The 17,553-nt window shown below is 39.5% G+C and overlaps 1 protein-coding gene across 8 annotated transcripts in view; it reads left to right on the top strand.

Annotated features, from left to right (window-relative positions):
- The first annotated feature begins 327 nt into the window (after window positions 1-327).
- The window catches only part of SPIDR (scaffold protein involved in DNA repair), a 358,585-nt gene continuing 341,359 nt past the window's right edge, over window positions 328-17,553 (top strand). For all 8 annotated transcript variants that reach the window (XM_059902231.1, XM_059902230.1, XM_059902227.1 and 5 more), the window contains exon 1: window positions 328-461. In XM_059902231.1, the coding sequence (XP_059758214.1) occupies window positions 429-461 (33 nt within the window). In that variant the 5' untranslated portion in view covers window positions 328-428. The remainder of the gene's footprint in view (window positions 462-17,553) is intronic.

Below are 17,553 nucleotides of genomic sequence, written 5' to 3'. Positions count from 1 at the left end.
TATTTGAAAAACGCCGCGCGGGTTCTTCAGCAGCTCCCTGACCAGGAGGCGACGGCGGCGCTGCGGCCAGTCCAGCGCGTGCTCTGCCGGACCCTGGCCCAGTTACAGGCAGGCCGAGCAGCGCAAGACAACCCGAACCTACAGCTGGTGCCGGCGCCCGGTTCCCAGCGTCCCCACTGTAGCTCAGGGCCAGGAAGCATGGGTAGCAGGGAAACCACGCCCCCGCGCGAGCGTCCGCCAATCGCAGAGTGCAGTGCGGCGCGGCGCGCTGGGAGGGCGGTGCGTCCGGAGAAGCCCCGCCCCCAAGCCCGAGCGTCCGCTAATCGCAGAGCGCGGTGCGTCCCGGCGCGCCGAGTTGGTTCGGCGACGCGCAGCCTTCCGGCGGCCTGAGGGGGCGGCACGCTCTGGAGGAGGCGGCGCGCACGGAGATGCCCCGCGGAGGCCAGTCTCGTGGCTGGAAGGTAGGCTGTGGACCTCTGGGCGCCGTCTCCTCGGTCCCCCCACGTCGGCTGGGCCCACGGGGCGCGTGTGGCTGGCCCCGGGCTAGTGGGCGGCCGGGGCATCTGTGGCGTGGACGCAGCCCGCGTTGGAGGCGGGGTGGGAGGAGCCGCCTCCCTGGAGGGCGAGGGTCGCGGCTGCGGGGCGACCGGAGAGGGTGAGCCCGGCCGTGCGGCCCGAGTCCAGCTGGTGCTCGCGGGTCTCTGCTGGGCCGCAGCGCGACGGCGGCGTCCTGGGGTCCGGGAGGGCCTGCGTAGCCGCCGCGTCTGCGCCGCGCTGCCTCCCCTGCCCCTTCCGACGCCGGAGCGGGAGCGTCTCGGCCGAGTCGGGCGCGGGGTCCGCCTGGTGACCGCGCTGAGAGCGGCGCAGCTACGTTCTGAGTGCATTGCGTTTGTCCTGCGTGTGCCCTTTACCTTTTGAAAGCGATTTCTGAGCTCCTCGCTTACCGACATGCTTGTCTCATCGTACTGAAAACTGAATGAAAGCAGACACTGACTCCTCTCTTGACTCCTCTTTTCTTACCAAAAAAGTTCCTGAAAAAATAGTCCGCGCACGCTGGTTCAGCCGCCGTCTCACTGCTGTGTCTCCTTGCTCCTGGAATACCATTGGTTGTCACACACGCTGTCAGTTTTGTGACTATACATTTACGAAGTCCAGGAAGCCCATGACAAACATACCTAACCCTGATTTCAGAAATACTAAAATGTGAAGAAAGAAAAAACCAAGGAATCAAGGAAGTATGTTAAATTGTTGAAGCCCATGTAACTTGTGTACTTGGTCAGTGTAGCATTTGACACATTTGCCACTTGATTCTCTTCCTGTATTGCAACTGCTCATTTACTTCTTGCTGCCTTCCTGCCAGGTTCTGACTTCTGACTTTGCGCCTTTTTCCTCACTTTCCAAGTTTGTTCTGGGCAGTCTCACACATTGATGTTAGCTGCCCCTCTGTATGGATGATTTTCAGATGTGTATTTGACCTTTCCTTTGAGCGCGGTTTCAACGCAGTGCACCATGAAGTCATCATTCTCTCGCCCTTAGTCCCCTGGGCGCCAACACTTCCTCCTGTGTTGTGCTGGCCTCAGCCTTTTGATACTGATGCTCTCTAATTGTGATTGCAGGGTGCACTTCAGCAGAAACCGTCAGGAGACTTGGAGGAGCAAGGTTCATTACTCACGGATCCTGGAGGGTGCATGGTACACCCAGGGACCACACGGCGAGGTCGGGGGGCGAGACACAGAGGGAGAGAGGGACGGCACACCTGGGGTCTGCCTTTATTAGGGTCTGAGGGTTAGGTGTCTAGAATTTCGGGGATTCATTCTTCATTGGCTAATTTAAAGCAATAGCAAGGAGGGAGAAGCACGGTCACTCAAATGGTCAGTTATTTAGGTTACCAGGGCTTGTTGAAAGAGGAACCTTCATGGGTGGAGGCAGCCTAGTTCCTTACCTGGTGGTTTTGCAAGTAGCTATGCCATACAGCTGGAGATACTTTTATTCAAGATGGATTTCTTCTGAAGTGGATGCCACCTGGCAATCAGATGCTTAATGTCAGGCACTTACGCTACATCCTCACTTAGAAATCTTCGTGTTTTTGACTTGATAGTCACTTTTCCCCTCGTCATTCTATCAGTTTTCAAGACCTTATCATAGCACCTGTCATAATCCCTTGAACATATTAGATACCTAATAGATATCTGATGAATGAATGAAAGGAGAACTAGTATAGAAGGTTTGCAAGTATTGTAGATATGAAGAAACATGGGGAAATACCCTGGTCAGAAGACTTGGGTACCAGTCTCAGCTCTACAGCTAACTAATTTTATAATTCTGGGCAAGCCATGTAGATCTTTCTGGACTCTTGAAATGGAAGTTGATATGTGCCTGAACTAACATGGTAGACTTGGGAATAGTATTGGGAAAGGCCTGAGTTGGTAGATAATAAAAGGAAGATGAGATTTAAGTACCTGAAATTGAAAGATGAAGAGGGAAGAGTCAATGGTGACTCAAAACTTGAACCTGTGAAAAATGGGAAGCTTGGGGAGAGTTAGTTGCTTCTTACCTGATGTTAGGATATACAGATATGGGAAACTTAAGGCCCAGGGAGAGATTAGGCTCCAAGTTGCTCCACGGCTGGGTATATTTTATTTCTTTCTTCCCTCCTGCCTTCGCCCCCTCACTGTCCTTTCAAGTGCTATGATTCTTATTCCCTTTAAGCTTTGTCTTCTCCCTTTACTTGCTAAATAGCCAAGAACGACCACAAATACTCCCTTTACCTATCAGTCGCTTACCTTCTGAGATTTCCTGATCCTCCCCTCACTCTCACAGTTCCTTTTGCCTCCTCAGACTGAATTATAGCTCTCCCCCTTCTCTTTCTCACTGAAAGGAAAACTATCTTGGTAAGGTCATAAAAGAGAAATAAAGGAGCATCATATCTTTCTGATGACACCCTCCTTCTCTATTCCTTTGGGTCCTCATCAGAAAACCTTATTTTATTTCTGGTGCTTCTTTCATAATAGCAAGGACATAGTAATTATTAATTAAATGCAATGTACGTGTCATTTCAAAGAACTTTTTTCTTTTTCAAGAAAGGGAAACATTGCTTCTTTGAAGCAGGAGGGGGAGGAGCCAAGGAGAGAATAAGGACCTGGCTCCTGTTACAGAAAGGGGTTAGTATTAGGTAATAGGAATATTTTTCCTCTGAGACTATAGGGAAGAAGGAGAGCTCAGTAGATGGGAGGTCTGCTGAGTTTTATAGTGGCTTATTTTAACCTTAGGGAAGATGTGACGACTTGCGCTATGATGGTGACAGGGAGAGGTAAAGGCAGGCATGGGTGTGGAACTTGTGTATGTAAGTGTGTGTGAGAGAGTAGAGGGGTAGGGAATGGTAAGAGTGTTTACCAGCATTGACCGAGGACAAGTAATAAGAAAATATGAAGAGGGCCACTCTCATTTGTGGGTCTTTTTATACGAGCCTTGTGGCTTGGTGATTGGTAAAGTGAATTGGTAGAAGGGTGGGAGTCGTAATGCTTGAAAGGAAACCCTGAAGTAGTTAGCCAGAAGAATGCAGAATGGCAGGTGAGACATCATGACTAGGAGGAGGCTAGTGACTGATACCGTGACTGCGCTTGAGCCTTAGGAGTTCCGGTGATGTTCCCGGGTGCTCAACCCGGTCGGAAAGCTCAGCCGCTGTTATGTGCCTTCGTGTGGAAGGTGCACATGATAGTTATTGCTAGACACTTTTGTTAAAGTGAGATAATGCAGAATCAGTGGCTAGAATCTTTATTTCTGGAATTAGACATACATGGGAGAAAATCCTGACATGTTGCTAACTAGCTCTCTGACCAGCACAATATACACAGCATTTCTAAGTTGTAGCTTCTTTGTCTATCAAATGGGGATAATACCGATCTTGCAAGGTTGGTATGAGGGTTAAATGATGAGAACTGCATGAAATGATGTACTGAGCGTATAAGCACTCAATTAATGTTAGTGATAATGAAAGCAATTAATAATAAAACACCATGATAATGAAAGAAATTTCTAGATGAGGACAAAGCTATTGTTCATCCTCTACTGTTTTGCCTTTAGATTTCTCCAGAATTGCTTCACTCAGTTTGTTGAACAAGGAATAGGAAGAGGGCTTAGTTTTAAAGTTGTTCAGTGGTGGAGAGAGATTCTCTCATAGTTATCTTGGTAGGAGTACCTTATGGTTCCAGTTTTAGCCCTTGGTAATCCCATTGGATGATTTACCAGTGGCTCTGCTTCTCAGAATTAGACTCCTTAGTACTGATATCTTAGTCTAGAGGTTGTCTTATCCTTAAAATGGAAGGAAAGGAGAACTAACATTTATTGAAGACTTTTCATATGTCAGGTACTTCACATATATATTGCCTGTAAGGGAAAAAATATTTTAAATCAAAACAATATATGCTCATAGATAAAGTAGTAGTATGAAAAAATTTCTTATGAAAGCCAGCAATTGTTGCCCTGCTCCTTCCTGCACTAAGTCATGTCCCTGAAGGCAATCCCTGTTTAAAATAGAGGTACTCAAAGAATCACATACAGTTGTAAGGAATTATAGACATCTCACGTCTTCTTTATCCAGTTGGCCACAATGGTAACATTCTGCAAAACTGTAGTACAATATCACCACCAATATACTGACATTAATACAATACAATTGTCTTATTCAAATCTCCCCAGATGTGCGTCTGTGTGTATGTGTGTGTGTGTTTAGTTCTATACAATTTTATCACATGTGTAGGTTCATGTATCTACTACCACAGTCAAGATACCGAACAGTTTCATCAGCATAGGATCCCTTTTATAATCACACCGACTCCCATTAACTCCCACCCCTAACCCCTGGCAATCATTAATCTATTCATTATCTGAAAGTTTTTGTCATTTCAAAAATGTTAGTGGGATAGAATCATACAGTTTATAACCTTTTGACATTGTTTTCCTTATTTTTTTTCCCACTCAGCATAAGACTCTTGTCCAAGTTGTGAATATCAGTAGTTTCTTCATTTTTATTGCTGAGTCGTAGTCCATGGAATGGATGCACCACACTTTAACTTAGCATTTTACCTGGTGAAGTACATCTGGGCTGTTTCCAGTTTCTGGCTATTAGAATAAAGCTGCTGTGAACACTTGCGTACAGGTGTTTTTGGGAACATAGGTTTTTATTTCTCTAAGATAAATGCCCAAGAGTGTAATTGCTGGGTCATATCGTAATTTGATGTTTAGTTTTATAAGAAACTAACAAACTTTTCTAGAGTGGCTGTACAATATTACACTGGCAATGTATGAGTGATTCAATTTCATAGATAATAAATTCATGCTTTTAAAGTACAGAATTCAGTGGTTTTTAGTGTATTCATTAAAATAGTTGTGCAAATATTTCTTATTATAGAATATTCTCATCACACTGAAAAGAAACTCCATGGCTATTAGCAGTCATTCCACATTCTCTCCTTCCCCATCCCCCTGGCAACCACTAAGCTACTTTCCATCTGTATAGATTTGCCTATTCTGGACATTTCATATAAATGGAATAACATATGGTCTTTTGAGACTGGCTTATTTCACTTAGCCTAACGTTTTCAAGGTGCATCCATTGTTGTAGCATGTATCAGTATTTCATTCCCCTTTATGGTTGAATAATTTTTCATTGTGTGGTATACAACATTAAAAAATTCCATTCATCAATTGATGGATATTTGGATTATTTACACTTTTTGGTTGTTATGAATGATGCTGTTATGATCGTTTGTGTACCAATTTTTGTGAAGATGAAAGTTTTCATTTACCTTGGATGTAAACCTACCAGTGGAATTGATGAGTCATATGGTAATTGTATGTTTAAATTTTGAGGAACTGCCAAACTGTTTTACAAGTGGTTACATTTTTTAGTCTCACCAGCAAGGAATGAGGATTCTAATTTCTCCACATGCTTGTCAATACTTGTTATTGCGTTCTTTTGACTTTAGCCATCTTAATGGGTAGAAAGTGGTATTTTATTGTTTTGGTTTTGATTTGCGTTTCCCTAATGACTAATTATGTTGAGTATCTTTTCATGTGCTTATTGGTAATTTGTGTATCTTCTTTGAAGAAATGTGTATTCAAATTACTTGCCCATGTTTTTTTTTTTTTTTTAATTTGGCTGTGTTGGATCTTTGTTGCTGCATGCGGGCTTTCTCTAGTTGTGGTGAGCAGGGGCTACTCTTCGTTGCGGTGTGCGGGCTTCTCATTGCGGCGGCTTCCATTGCTGAGGAGCCCAGGCTCTAGGTGCGCGGGCTGTAGAGCGCAGGCTCAGTAGTTGTGGCACACGGGCTTAGTTGCTCTGCGGCATGTGGGATCTTCCCGGACCAGGGCTCGAACCTGTGTCCCCTGCATCGGCAGGTGGATTCTTAACCACTGCGCCACCAAGGAAGCCCTTGCCCATGTTTTAGTTGGATTTGTCTGTTTATTGTTGAATTGTAAGGGTTCTTTATAAATTCTGTATACAGTTTCCTTATCAGATAGGTGGTTTGCAGATATTTTCTCCCATTCTGTGGGCTTGCTTTTCATTTTCTTGATGAGGTCATTTGAAGCACAAATGTTTAAAATTTTTGATGAAGTCCAGTCTTTTTACTTTTGTTGCTTATGCTTTTGGTGTCATATCTAAGAAATCACTTAGGTCATAAGTCAAAGGTTTATTCGTATGTTTTCTTCTAAGAGTTTATAGTTTTAGCTCTTACATTTAGGTCTGTGGTTCATTTGGAGTTAATTTTTGTATGTGGTGTGAGGAAAAGGGTCTACCTTCATTCTTTTGCATGTGGATATTTAGTTGTGCCAGTACCATTTGTTGAAAAGATTATTCTTTCTCCATTGAATTATTTTTGAATTTTCTTTTTAAAATCAATTGACCACAAATGTAAGGATTTATTTCTGAAGTATGATTTCTGTTCCATTCATTTATGTATTACCCTTATGCCGCTACCATACTTTCTTAATTACTGTAGCTTGGTAGTAAGTTTTGAAGTTAGGAAATCTCTAGCTTGTGTTCTGTTTCAAGATTGTTTAAATTATTCTGGGTTCCTAGCATTTTCATGTGAATAGTAACATCAGTCAATTTCTGCAAACAGCCATCTGGGATTTTTATTGGGTAACTCTGTAGAGAAATTGGAGAGTATTGCTATCTTAACAGTATTCAGCTTTCCAAGCCACGAACATGGGGTGTCTTTCTATTTTATTTAGCTCTTTCATTTCTTTTAACTATGTTTTGTAGTTTTCACTGTAAAAGTCTTGCACTTCCTTGATTAAACTTATTTCTAAGTATTTTATTCTTTTTGTCGCTGTTAATGGAATTTTTTAAAAATTCATTCTTTGTGGTCATTGCTAGTGTATGTAATTACACTTGATTATTTTATATTCAGATTGTGTCTTGCAACTTTGCTGAAGTCATTTGTTCTAATTGTGTGTGTTTCTTAGGATTGTCTATATATAAGACCATATCATCTCTGAGTATTCAGAGATAGTTTTACCTCTTCCTTTACAGTTTGGATGTCTTACTTCTTCTCCTTGCCGAATTGCCACGGCTAGAACCTCTAGTACAATCTTGAATATAAGTGGTGAGAGCTCACATTCTTTTCTTGATCCTTATCTTAGGGAGAAAACATTCAGTATTTTATTACGTATGATGTTAGCTGTGAGTTCTTTTTAGATATTCTTTATCAGATTGAGGAAGTACTGTTCCATTGCGAGTATGTTGAGAATTACTATGGAAGGGTGTTGGCTTTTGTAAGTTGTTTTTCTGTTGATCCAATTTTTTCCTTTGTCCTTTATTAATATGGTATATTTATTGAGTTTTGGATGTTACATCAATCTTGCATTGCTGGAGGGAAAATCCCTGTTGGCCGTGGTGTATAACCCTTTGTATATGTTGCTGGATTCAGTATGCTGATATTTTGTTGAGCATTTTTGCATCTATATTCATAAGTAATAATGGTCTAGTTGTTTTTTGATGTCTTTGGTTTTGTTATAAGGATATTTGGTTTCATAGTATGAGTTAGGAGTTTGTGAAGCATTGATATTAATGCATTTTTACGTTTGGCATAAATTATTAGTGTAGCCATCTGAGTTTTGGTTTTTCTTTGTGGTGTTTCCAAATTACTGATTCAATCCATTTGTTATGTCTATTCAGTTTTTTAAAAAATTAATTAATTTATTTTGGCTGCATTGGGTCTTCGTTGCTGAGTGCTGGCTTTCTCCAGTTGCGGCGAGCGGGGCCTACTCTTCGTTGCAGTGCGCGGGCTTCTCATTGCAGTGGCTTCTCTTGTTGCAGAGCATGGGCTCTAGGTGCGCGGGCTTCACTAGTTGTGGCATGCAGGCTCAGTAATTGTGGCTCACGGGCTCTAGAATGCAGGCTCAGTAGTTGTGGCACACGGGCTTAGTTGCTCTGCGGCATGTGGGATCTTCCCGGACCAGGGCAGGAAGCCATGTCCCCTGCATTGGCAGGCGGGTTCTTAACCACTACGCCACCAAGGAAGCCCTATTCAGTTTAATTTCTACTTGAGTCAGTTTTGCTAGTTTGTGTCTTTCTTGGAGTCTGTGTATTGTATGGTAGTTACCTAATTTGTTGGCGTACAGTTTTTCATATTATTTCCTTAGAGTGTTTCCTATAATCCTTTAGTTTGGTAGTGCTTTTTCTCTTTTATTTTTTGTTTTTGCAATTTGAATCTTCTCTCTTTCCCTCTTTTTTTTTTTTTCTTTTTGTTAGTTTAGCTAAAGGTTTGTCTGTTTTGGTCTTTTCAAGGAACCAACTTTTGGTTATATTTGTATTTTTCATTATTTTGTTTTCTATTTTATTTCTGCCTAATTGTTCTCATTTCCTTCCTTCTTGCTTTGGGTTAGTTGCTCTTATCTTTCTAGTTTTCTAAGGTGAAGGGTTAAGCTATTAATTTGAGGCCTTTTTTAAAATAAGTATTTACAGCTATAAGTTTTTCTGTAAGCATTGCTTTTTCTACATCCGCAAGTTTTAATATATTTTATTGTTTTCATTTTTCTCATAATATCTTCTAATTTTTCTTGTGATTCTGTCTTGATCCACTGGTTATTTAGGAGTGTGTTGTTTAATTTCCATATTTTTGTGATTTTTGCAGTTTTATTTCTGTTGTTAATTTCATTGTATTGTTGTCTAAGAATAGTAATAATATGCTCTCAGATACTCTTTCTGCTTCCTTTTTTTCTGGGACTCTTATGCATATATTTGTATACCTGATGGTGTCCCACAGGTCTCTGAGGTTCTGTTCATTCTTCTTCATTTTTCTTTCTTTCTGTTCTTCAGCTTGGATACTCTCAATTGTCCTGTCTTAAAGTTTGCTGACTTTTTCTTCTGCTAGCTCAAATCTGCTCTAGAGCCTCTCTAGAGAACTTTTCATTTCAGTTATTGTACTATTCAATTCTTGAATTTCTATTTGAGTGTAGTGGTTTCTTTCTTTCTAAAAAGTAATTATGTCTTTATAGTCTCTATTTGCTGGGGTATTTTAACTTTTTTAGACAATTTCCTTTTTTTTCTTTGAGCATATTTACAGAAGCTGATTTAAAGTCTTTGGTGAATCCAACTTCTGGCCTCCCTCAGGTACAGTTTTTCTTTTTTTTTTTTTTTTTAAAATTAATTAATTAATTAATTTTTAAAAATATGGCTGTGTTGGGTCTTTGTTTCTGTGCGAGGGCTTTCTCCAGTTGTGGCAAGCGGGGGCCACTCTTCATCGCGGTGTGTGGGCCTCTCACTATCGCGGCTTCTCTTGTTGCGGAGCACAGGCCCCAGACGCGCAGGCTCAGTAATTGTGGCTCATGGGCCCAGCTGCTCCGCGGCGTGTGGGATCTTTCCCAGACCAGGGCTCAAACCCGTGTCCCCTGCATTTGCAGGCAGACTCTCAACCACTACACCACCAGGGAAGCCCCCAGTTTTTCTTGACTGCATTTTTCTTGTTATACCTTTCTGTTTCTTTGTGTTTTACAATTTTTTGTTGAAACCAGACATTTAAAATATAATGTGACAACTCTGGACATTAAGTTCCCCCATCCCCTCCCCAGAGGTTTTTTAATTTGTTTGTTGTTGCTATTTGTTTGTTTAATGACTTTCCTAAAGTTTCTTAAAGTTTGTAAAGTTCCTGTTTTCTGTAGGAAAAGGGGCATTTCCAACTTTTCCTGCTACCTCCAGGAGATGGGTCCATTAAAGGACAAAGAGAGGATTGCCATCAAAGAGCTGGAAGTAAAGGAGCCTTGCTGTCCCAGCCCATTCCCTGCCCTGTGAACCAGGACCCACAAACTGCATAAAATGGAGTGTTGGTGGCTGTTTGAGGCTTACAGTAAATGCCAAAAATTTGGGGAAAAAAACATTTTCTGTTTGTTGTTGCTGAACACACTACACTGTCTACTTGTCTGTGAATTATTGGACAGAGATTTCTTTAGATGCTTTGAGCCAATAAGTCTTTCATACTTTACTGAAGAACTCTGTGTGTGTTGAGGCCTGCCTTCTATAGTCTGGTAGTTTATAACCGACTTAACCTTAACTTTCTCCTTGTGCAGGGCCTTGACGTTATCCAGAGTTGAGATATTAGGGCCTTCTCAGGTTTTTCCGGGGCATACACACAGCCCTGCACATCAGGTAGCATTCCAGATCCCCTGGAACATGTCAGATCTTTTCAGTGCTGCCTGTGGACATTTCATTCTTCAGATATTTCTTCGTTAGTACTTTCGGCTGTTTGGTCCCTGAAACCACTCTTGCTGCTGCAGGCAGCTATAATATGAATTGCTGTCAATTGTTTTAGACAAATGCCCTGGTGATAGGGCTTTCCCATTGAGTGAGCTCTGAGTCAGGTCGAACTAAGTTCTGTGAATAAGTTTTTTTTCTCAAGAGCTGCCAGGCAGTTCAGACAGTGATAGTACTCTGTGGATAGGGCCTTTTGAGGACCTACAAACCCAGTTTGCTCTCTCCTCTGACTGCTGGGCTGCCGGTTTACACAGCTTACCCTGGTTATGAGGCTGCTGTTTTTCAAGGCTACTATGGAGCTGGAGAGGGGGCATGAGATGAGGGCAAATTAAAACACCAAAAAGTTCACTGTTCTTGTCGATATTAAGCTCCTTTTCTTGAGTGAATGCTGTTCAGATTATGAGCCTATGGTTAATTTCCAAATTTTTGAAAAATTAAACTTTGACTATTTTTTTCTTCCACTGTTACTATTTCTTTTATGAAGGAACAAATTATTAGAGGTTCTTATTCTCTTATTCTGGAAGTTTGCTTATCACGTTTTTTATTTTAGCCATCATGATAGGTGTGTGCTGATAACTCATTGTGGTTTTAATTTGTATTTCCATGATGGCTAATGATGTTGAACATGTTTTTATGTGATTATTTGCTATCTGTCTATCTTCTTTGGCAAAATACCTGTTCGTTTCTTTTACCCATTTTTAAATTGGATTTTTTGGGGTTATTGCTGAATTTTGAGAGCTTAAAAAATATTCTAGATACTAGTCCCTTATTGGACATGTTGTTTCCAAATATCTTCTGGCAGCAATATTTTTAAATTTTTACCATGTTCATTTGATAGTTTGTGCATTTGCTATAAAATCTATAAGAACTCCTTGCTTAGCTCTAGAACCCAAAAATTTTCTGTGTTTTTCTAACAGCTTTATAGTTTAGTGTTTTACATTTAAGTTATGACATATTTTGAGTTAATTTTCATATAAGGTGTGAGGTTTAGGTTGAGGTTTTTTTTTTTCTTTTTTTGGTCTATGGACTTTCAGTTGTCCACTACCATTTATTGAAGGTCTGTTCCTTCCTCCATTGAATTGCTTTTGCACCTTTGTCAAAAACCAATTGTGCAAATATGTGTGGGTTTATTTTTGGGTTTCTGAAGTGGTCCAGTCATCTATGTGTCTGTCTCTTTGCCTAGTAAGCATTAACATTGGATAGAGTGACTTTCCACTTTCTTCTTCTTCAAAACAGTTTTAGCTCTTCTAAGGCCTGTGGCTTTCTCTGTAAGTTTTAAAATAGTTTGGCTATGTCTACAAAATACTTTCTGGAATTTTGGTAGGAAATGAATTAAAGCTATCGATCAATCTGGGGCAGATAGACATCTGTGGGTCTCCTAGTCCATGTCTCTCCATTTGTTAATCTTTGGGTTCTTTCATCAGCATTTTGAAATTTGTAGCATGCAGGTGCCATACATGTTTTGGTAACTTTATACTTAACTATTTCATTTATTTTGGTGTGATTGTAAATTGTATTGTTTTTAATTCTAGTTTCTACATGTTTATTGTTAGTATTTAGAAATGGATTGGTTTTCGTGCACTAATGTTATATTTTGTAGCTTTGCTGAACTCACTTATTAGTACTAGACATTTTTTTGGTTAGATTTCTTGGGATTTTCTGTGTAGACTATCATGTCTCAGTAGTTTTGTTTTTTCTTTTTCAAACTGTATGTTCTCAAATCCACTGTCGTCCACTGCCGCCCTACCCACTTCCCCCGCCTCCGCCCCATCTCCCTGCCTTATTGTAGCAGCTAGAACTTCCAGTACCATGTTGGATAAGAGTGATGAGAGTGGACATCCTTACTTGTTACTGATCTTAGGGGGAAAGCATTCATTCTTTCCTGGTTAAGTATGATGTGAGCTGAGGGTTTTTGGTAGTTGGTCTTAGGTTGAGGAAGTTTACCTTTATTTGTAGTTTGTTTACAGTTTTATAATGAATTGGTGTTGTATTTTATTATATGCTTTTTTTGTGTGCCAGATGCTGCAGTTTTTCTTTTCAGCTTGTTGATATATGGTAGATTACATTGGGTGAGTTTTTTAAAAAATTGATCCATATATATATTTTAATTAGTTAACTTATTCTTTTTGGCTGTGTTGGGTCTTTGTTGCTGCGTGTGGGCTTTTTCTAGTTGTGGCGAGTGGGGACTAGTCTTCGTTGAGGTGCTTGGGCTTCTTATTGCAGTGTCTTCTCGTTCTGCAGCACGGGCTCTAGGTGCGCAGGCTTCAGTAGTTGTGGCACGTGGGCTCAGCAGTTGTGGCTCTTGGGCTCTAGAGCACAGGCTCAGTAGTTGTGGTATGGGCTTAGTTGCAGGCTCACTAGTTGTGGTGCACGGGCTTAGTTGCTCTGTGGCATGTGGGATCTTCCCAGACCAGGGAACGAACCTGTGTCCCCTGCATTGGCAGGCGGATTCTTATACATTGGTTGATTTTTGAATGTTGAATCAGCCGTGCACACCTGAAATAAACCCCACTTGGCCTTTTTGTACATTCCTTTGTAAACGTTATTAGATTCCTTTTGCTGATATTCTCGAGGTTTTTTTTTGCATTTAAATTCATAAGAGACATTTGGTTTGTAGTTTTCTTTTTTATATTGTCTTTGCCTGACTCTTATCAGGGTAGTGTTAGTTTCTTAAAATGAGTTTGGAAGTGTTCTTTCTTGTTTTATTTTCTGGAAGTTATTATATAAAGTCGACGTTAATTCTTTGTTGAAGGTTTGTTAGAATTGTGTAATGAAATCACTTGGGCCTAGTGGTTTGTTTTCAGGGACTTTTAAACTTCAAATTCATTTTATTTGTTGGTTATAAGGTCTGTTTACATTATCTATTCTTGGTTGAGTTTTGGAAGTTGTGGTTTTTGAGGAATTGGTTGACTTCTTCTAAGTTATTGAGTTTATGAGTGCAAAGTTTGTGGTGTTCCTATGTCTTTTTAATGGCTGTAGGATTTGTAGGGATGTATTTTTTCAATGGCTGTAGGATTTGTTGTGATATCCCTATTTCAGACTCATGTTTGTCATTTGTGTCTTCTCTGTTTTTTGTCAGTCCTCCTAGATGTGTATTAATTGTAATTATTTCTTGAAGGACTAGCTCTTGGTTTTATTGCTTTTAAAAAAATAGTTGTTTTCCTGTTTTGAATTGAATTGATTCCTACTATTTCTCTCTTCCTTTTGCTTGCTTGCTTTAGTTATTTTTTGTTCTTCTAGTTTCTTGAGGTTGGAATTTAGGTTATTGATTTGAGAGTTTTTTTCATTTCCAATGAAAATAAGTTGACCCTTGAACAGTGCGGAGTTTAGGAGGCTGATCCCCTGTGCAGTTGAAAGTCCATGTATAACTTCACAGTTAGCCCTCTGTATCCGTGGTTCCACATCCATGGATTCTGCCACCTGTGGATCATGTGGTACTGGAGTAGGTATTTATTGAAAAAATCCATGTGTAAGTGGACCTATGCAGTTCAAACCTGTGTTGTTCAAGGGTCAACTGTATTTAATGTTACGAATTTCCCTCTCAGTTCTGCTTTAGCTGCATCCCATATATTTTGATATGCTGTTTCTTTTTTCATTTAATTTTGTATGTTTAAAAAATTCTGTTAAAGACTGTTTTATTCATGAATCAGAAGCTTGTTATTCATGTTTTTATCATTTATCTGTTTTGTTTTTGTTATTGGTTTCTAATTCATTTATGATTAAGCCACACATTCTGTATGATTTCAGTCTCTTAAATTTATTCTCTGAATATGCTTCATTTGGGTGAATGTTCCTTTGTGTTTGGAAAAATAATATGTATTTTGTTTTTGTTGGGTGGTGTGCTCTCTATGTGTCAGTTAAGTATTGTTAGGGTTTTTTTGTTTGTTTTGTTTTTTTGGTGAGATCTTGTGTGACTTATATTATTTTCTACCTAGCAGTTCTATCAGTTGCTGAGCATGGTGGGCACATGTCGAAATCCCCAACTATAGTGGTGGATTTGTGTATTTATTCTTTCGGCTCTATCAGTTTTGTTTTATGCATTTTGAGGCTCTCTTGTTTGGTGTTTATAAAATTAGTAGTGTTGTATCTTTCTGTTGAATTTATTCTTTTATTGTTACATAATTTCTGTCTTTGTTTCTAGAAATTTCCTTTTGACCTGAGGTCTACTTTACCAGATACTAATATAGCCACTTTTGTTGTCAGAGTTTACTTGTCATATCTTTCTATTCATTTACTTTCAACCTCCCTATAGTGTTGAACTTGAAATTAGTTTCTTCCAAATAGCATGTGGTTGGTTCATGTTTTTTAATCTACTTTGCCAGGCTTTGTCTTTTGATGGATGTATTTAGGTCATTTACATGTAAGAGAAAATTATTGATATGTTAGTGTTCAAGTTTGCCATTTTGTTGTTTTCTTCCTGTTCTTTCCTTTCTCTTTTTTTGCCTTTTTGGAGTTACTTAAACAATTTTAGGTTTCCATTTTGATTTATTTATAGTTTTTCTTAGCTTTTTTTGTTGTATCATTTTCTCAATGGTTTTTCTAGATATGCAATAATACATGTGTAGCTTATCACAGTCTACATATGCAGCATTTTATCACTTCTAGTAAAATGTGGAGGCTTCACTTTCCATTTAAGTACCTTTAATGTTACCTAGTATTGTGACTTTTGTTTCATATTTCATATTCATTGACTATGATTTGTACAGTTCTTGAGGAGGATTGTGTTTTGTATTTATCCATACTCCTGCAGTTTCTGTTTTTCCTTTTTCCACACTGCTCACAAGATTTAAAGAAAAAAATCATTTTCTACTGTTTGAGTACTTCCTTTTACCAGTCTTCAAGTGTGTATCTGCTGGTTTCCAAATACTTAAGTTTTTTTTTGTTTTTTTGTTTTTTGGGTCTAAAATGTCTTTATTTCCCCTTGATTGTTGAACTGTTTACTGGATATCAAATTCTGGGTTGCTGTTATTTTCTTTAAGAACTGAAAAATAATTGCCCCACTTCATTCTGGCTCTAAGATTTCAGATCAGAGTTCTGTCACTAGAATTGGTGTTCCTATATAGGCAGTATGTTATCATGGCTCTTTTCCAAAGTTTTCTTTATCTTTAGAAGTTTAATTTTGATGTCTTGCTATTGGTTTCTTTGGGTTTATCCTGCTTGGGGTTCTTTCAGCTTATTAAAACTGAAGAAATATTATATCTTTTACCCAATGTAGGAAATTTTGAGCTGATATGTTTTAAAATACTTTCTCAGTTTAATTTCTTTTTCTTTACCTCTTGGAACAGTGATATGAATGATGAATCCTTTGTTATTGTCTCACAGGTCCCTGAGGCTCTATTCATTTTTCTTCACTATATTTTGTCTGAATCTGTTGTTCAGATTAGTTGAATTCTATTGATTGGACTACAAATTACTGATTCTATCTTCTGTAGTTATGATTTTACTACTGAGTCTAACCAGTAGGTTTTTTATTTTGGTAATTGTATTTTTCAGTTCTATAGTTTCCATTTGGTCCTTTTTTATAATTTTTTTTTCTAATTTTTCATTGTTTCAAGAGAACTTGCAGTTGATTATTGAGTATTTTTATGACAGCTATTAAAAAATTCTTGTTAGATAGTTCCAGCACCAGATTGATTTACTTGTTGGCATCAGTTGATTGTTTTTCTTATTTGTTTTTTGATAGTATTGGTTCTTAGTATGAAGAACAATATTCAATTGTATTCTGGACATTTTGTCTATCTTAGGAGATGCTGGGTTCTACTTAAGTATTTTATTGTCGCAGTGTGCTGGTAAGATCAAGCACACAGGTCCTGACCTACTTTTGTGGATTGTGGTTCTAATGATAGTTTAATTTTTAGAGCCTTTGTGATGTTGTTTTGGTCTGCTCGGCATATCTAGTGCCAGTAACCTTAGGGAACAGAAGGGGGTTCCCCAGGCTGACCTGCTAGGGTCTCTTGGTGAAGGAGCAGAGAATCTCAGGCACACAGTGACCAAGAAGCTTCCCTTGTCAGGTTCTTGCTGTGTCGGGATCCCCCATGCCTCTGAGAGACACAGAGAGTGATTCTTGGGTAGTGTGTGAGTTGTCAAGAGATCTTTCCTAGTGACACCGAATCTCTCCACCTCTCTCCACTCTCTTTCTTTTCCTGGAATCTCTAATGGAAGGAGATCTGGGTCCATTGGGATTCCCTTGATCATTTATTATTGGCAGTGTTCCCAATTGCTCTCTCCCTCTGGTGGTGCTGGACTTAGTTGATACTGTCAGAGAGACTCCTGTTTGATCAAGAGGAGGAATGAGCTAGGTTGGGGGTGGGGAAACATGGGGTCTGGGTCACCTTCTGTTGGGTGCTGGGACATAATTCACCTTGTTACTCTGTTATTCCTTCAGTCTTGGGCTCCCAAACCAGCTTGCTACTTCCAGAATTCTCACCAGTCTCTATGTTATTTTCAGCGATTATAGTTGTTTTTAGTGGGGAGAAGCTGGGAGAAATTTGATCTGTACCATCTTGTTTAGATCAGAAGTTTGGAAATCACTAATTCTTTTAGCTGTTTTTTTCTGGAGTTTATTTTCTTATTTTAAAAAACACATTAATTATTAGGTTGACCAAAAGTTCCTTCAATTTTTAAGTAAAAATAAAAGACACCTTTTTCATTTCACCAAGTACTTTACTGAACAACGTATTCACCATTTTGTTCTACTACTTTCTGCCATTTTTCAGCCAACTTCACAATTCCATCTTCCCACAACTTATTATCTTTCTGAGCAGAGAACTGTTCCAGGTGCCTTTTACAGTCTTCCA

Source organism: Balaenoptera ricei, chromosome 17 (assembly GCF_028023285.1).
Source record: "Balaenoptera ricei isolate mBalRic1 chromosome 17, mBalRic1.hap2, whole genome shotgun sequence".
NCBI lineage: Eukaryota > Metazoa > Chordata > Mammalia > Artiodactyla > Balaenopteridae > Balaenoptera > Balaenoptera ricei.
This window is presented reverse-complemented; position numbering and strand designations above follow the sequence as displayed.